The sequence below is a fragment of the Coffea eugenioides genome, chromosome 9 (genome assembly GCF_003713205.1).
Source record: "Coffea eugenioides isolate CCC68of chromosome 9, Ceug_1.0, whole genome shotgun sequence".
NCBI classification, from domain to species: domain Eukaryota; kingdom Viridiplantae; phylum Streptophyta; class Magnoliopsida; order Gentianales; family Rubiaceae; genus Coffea; species Coffea eugenioides.
This window is the reverse complement of record NC_040043.1, coordinates 42316613-42320179: the sequence shown is the minus strand read 5'-3', so window position 1 is coordinate 42320179 and position 3567 is coordinate 42316613. Positions and strand designations below refer to the sequence as shown.

General features: G+C 35.7%; 1 protein-coding gene across 1 annotated transcript; it reads left to right on the top strand.

Moving 5' to 3' along the window:
* Nucleotides 1-1925: 1925 nt before the first annotated feature.
* Nucleotides 1926-3332, top strand: LOC113782618 (putative clathrin assembly protein At2g25430). The gene has a single exon (XM_027328494.1). It carries the CDS (start codon nt 1926-1928, stop codon nt 3330-3332), a length of 1407 nt encoding a protein of 468 aa, XP_027184295.1.
* The last annotated feature ends 235 nt before the right edge of the window (nt 3333-3567 follow it).

Here is a 3567-nt window from a genome sequence, read left to right as displayed (position 1 = left end):
CAATTCTTGAACTTCACTGATATCTAGTCATTTGTGTGAAAGTTTGATATATATCTACATCTTGCAAAGAGTTTGAGACAAATTTGTGGTAGTGCAATTCTGCTACTTTGATAATACCAATGCATCCGTGCATTGTGGTCAGTAATAAATTTAAGGTTTATTGGTAAACGGCAACAGTTTGGCGGAATCAATTAGATGTTACCGTTAGGGTGCATTTGATAAATCTAAAGTCTGAATCCATTAAATTATTGAATTGTTAAGTATTAAATCTAATATATCTGAGTGCATATTGCATTCAGTTATAGGTGAATAGTTTATCACTTAATTTTGAGAGCAAGTTTTGTCTAGAAAATTCAGTGCCGGTTAATTAATTCAAATGTTCAATTTTTAATTATCAAACGATTTGAATATACTAAGATTTGATTCTATTAAATTTAAGTGCCGAATTGAATTATCAAATAGGGTCTCAGTGTTTTCAACTCTGTTGCTTAGTTGTGGATGTTGCACATTACTCACTTTTGCTTTTTGATTCTTTTGAAGGTTCGTCGTGTTAGAAATTTAAACCCTCAAGGATTCTTTTCATGGTGGATGTACCGAATAAGTAATTTGATATTTTGTCACAATTTTTACCATTCTTGCACCATCCAAATACTACATATTGACACAGTTCAAACCATAAAATATTCTCCTATATCATCGATACTTCAACAACCAAGAATCTACTAGTCGAGAAAAAAAATATATCACATGCTTGTATCATATCTTCCTAATTTTAGTATTTTTTCGATGTACAAAAAAGATAAAGAAATAGAGTGAAGTTGCTGGATATGCCATAATCCCAGAAGAGACTGACCAAAACCTCGTTCAGTTCAGGGCAGGGAATTATACTGACACATATGTCACAAAATTCATTTTCGAGTGGGAAACAAAGTGAACCAAACTCCAAATATGTAAAGACACTAAAAGTTATTAGTAAGAGGCTTTAAAAGTGGATTTAATAGGCCTATTTTAAAGTATTGTAAATAACGAGTTTTGGGTTTATCTTCAACGAGACTAATCAATCAGGCCTAAAAGAAAAAACAAAAAAAAAAAAGACTAATTCATCAGACAGAACACAAGAAAAATTAGCATCATAGTCATCAAATCTTCTACTCAGTTTCTTACCATGGTTGAAATGTGTCTTTCATGCTCTGTTTGGATTGGTTTTTTTTTTTTTTTTTTTAAAAAAAGTTTTTCAATTGCAATGCTACAATAATACACAAACAAAAATAATCTCAAAAACACCAAAAACAACTTCAAAAATACCAAAAACACAAAAAACAACCTCAAAAACATAAAAAACAACTTCGAAAACACCAAAAACATTTTAAAAAAAAAACCCTTAAAAAACACCAAAAATACAAAAAAAATAACCCCATCTACAGTAAAAGTTTTTCAACTACATTAATACAGTAAAATATTTTAAAAACACCCCTAAAACAGCTAATCTTTAGTACAATACTCAAGATTGCTCTATGCATAATTTATTGTCACCGGCCAATTAGTGTACCAAGCGACATGAAGGAAAGTCACCTGTAATCTTTTTCTTCCTGTGAAGTCTTCATCCCAGTTATCTGGTGACAAAAAGAATCACATCAGTCCTAGTTCTCACCGAGATCCAAATGGCAACAATTCTTAGATGGTACAAAACTTCTAAATGCCTCCAGCCAATTTCGTTATTCCTTAGGTTCCATTACCTAAATCAAAACTCCTGCTTCCTCGAACAAAACCAGGCCAGCACAAGCCAATACTTTCCAGGAAACAACAAACAGGTAAAACCTCCCAACTTTCTCATTTTTTAAGCTTCTCTCTCTCTTTTTTTTTTTTATTCCTCCTCTTCCTCAACTTTTTCTTCTCTGATTCTTCTCCTTCCTCTATCTTCAACAATGCAACGGCGAATCAGGCAAGTTTTTTGCTCCGTAAAGGAGCATACTAGTGTGAACTGTGCCAAGATTGCCACCATTGGAGGCTTTTGTGATCTTGATCATGTGGTTATAAAAGCTACATCTCCTGAAGATTTACCATTCAATGAGAAATACGTTCATGAGATCATGAAGATTTTTTCCATCTCGCCTACTTCTTATCGGGAATTTGCTTTGTGCTTTACTCGTCGATTCAGCAAAACAAAATGCTGGCGAGTTGCACTGAAGTCCCTGGTTCTACTGCACCGTCTGCTGCGATCACTGCCTGAAGACAGCCCTTTTCGAGCAGAACTCTTGTGGGCTCGATCGAACAGATATATATCTCTTTACCCTTGTGATTTCCAGGATTTCTCCTCCTCTGCTGCAGAAGATTACACCGATTTTATACGATCATATGCTCGTCTTCTTGATGAAGCAATTGATTGTTCAGCAATTGAAATCACAGAAACAGATGAAGATGATATGCCAGATAGCTTTCCTGATAAAATGAAAGAACTTGGAAGGATGATTGAAGTCCTGACACAACTTCAAAGCCTCATCGATCGCGTCATGGATTGCCGGCCAACAGGGGCAGCTGCTAAAAACTTCGTTGTTCAATCCACCATGAAAAACATAATCCGTGATAGCTTTATGTGTTACACTACTTTTCGAAAACAGATCGTTGTGGTCTTAGACAATCTCATTCAGTTACCATATAGAAGTTGTGCTGAGGCATTTGACATCTACAAAAAAGCAGCTATTCAAGCAGATGATCTCAGTGAATTCTATAATTGGAGCAAATCTATGGGATTTTGCGGAGCATACGAGTTTCCCTTTGTTGATCGAATTCCACTGATTCAGATTCGAGCTCTAGGAGCTTTCCTTAATGGCATGTGGCAGTTAACAGAGTCGTCGTCTTCACCAATGTCTCAATTAACCTCAAACGTCCAGTCTCCCTCGACCTCGAGTATATCTGACGATGAAGCTGATAAACACCCAATCAAGATTAATGAGATCTCTGCAACGACAAATAAGCAAGTGAAACTCGAAGAAGAAACAATGAAGAAGGAATTGCAGAAAGATCAGGAGATAGGACCATTGATACAATTAGATGTTGAGAACAATGTCAGTTGGGAAGCCCTTTTGGAAGCTTCACTTCCTTCCTCATGCATTGATTCAAGACGCAATGTCTTCTTGCCAAATGGTCCTGGATATGGACAACAATATGGAAACCTTTCAGCAAACCCGGGGTATGCAGATCAGATGAACGGTTGGCAAATGCAAGTGTATATACCTTGTGTGCTGCCCTCTTCTGCAAATCCCTTTATCCATACCAATAGCATGCCTATCTATCACGTACCATTTCCAGCTAATCCTACATATCCATGGTGACTTTGATGCTCTATCACTAGTACAAATTGGATTAACTAGTATTGGCAACCAGCCTCACTTTTGTTGGAGAATAGCTTGAGAGAGAACATGCGTAGCGTATCACGTATCTTGTAACTTTTAACAGTAATTTTTTTTTTTGGTTGAAAATTGATAAAGTGAATGAGGAAAAAAGTTCATATTTTTCGTGTGTTTCTTTGATTTTAAATTTCATGTAAAAGGCTCTATTTATTTGTTT

Excerpts from the sequence above, each read along its gene's own strand:
- LOC113782618 (XM_027328494.1), top strand. The coding sequence starts at position 1,926 with ATGCAACGGCGAATCAGGCAAGTTTTTTGCTCCGTAAAGGAGCATACT.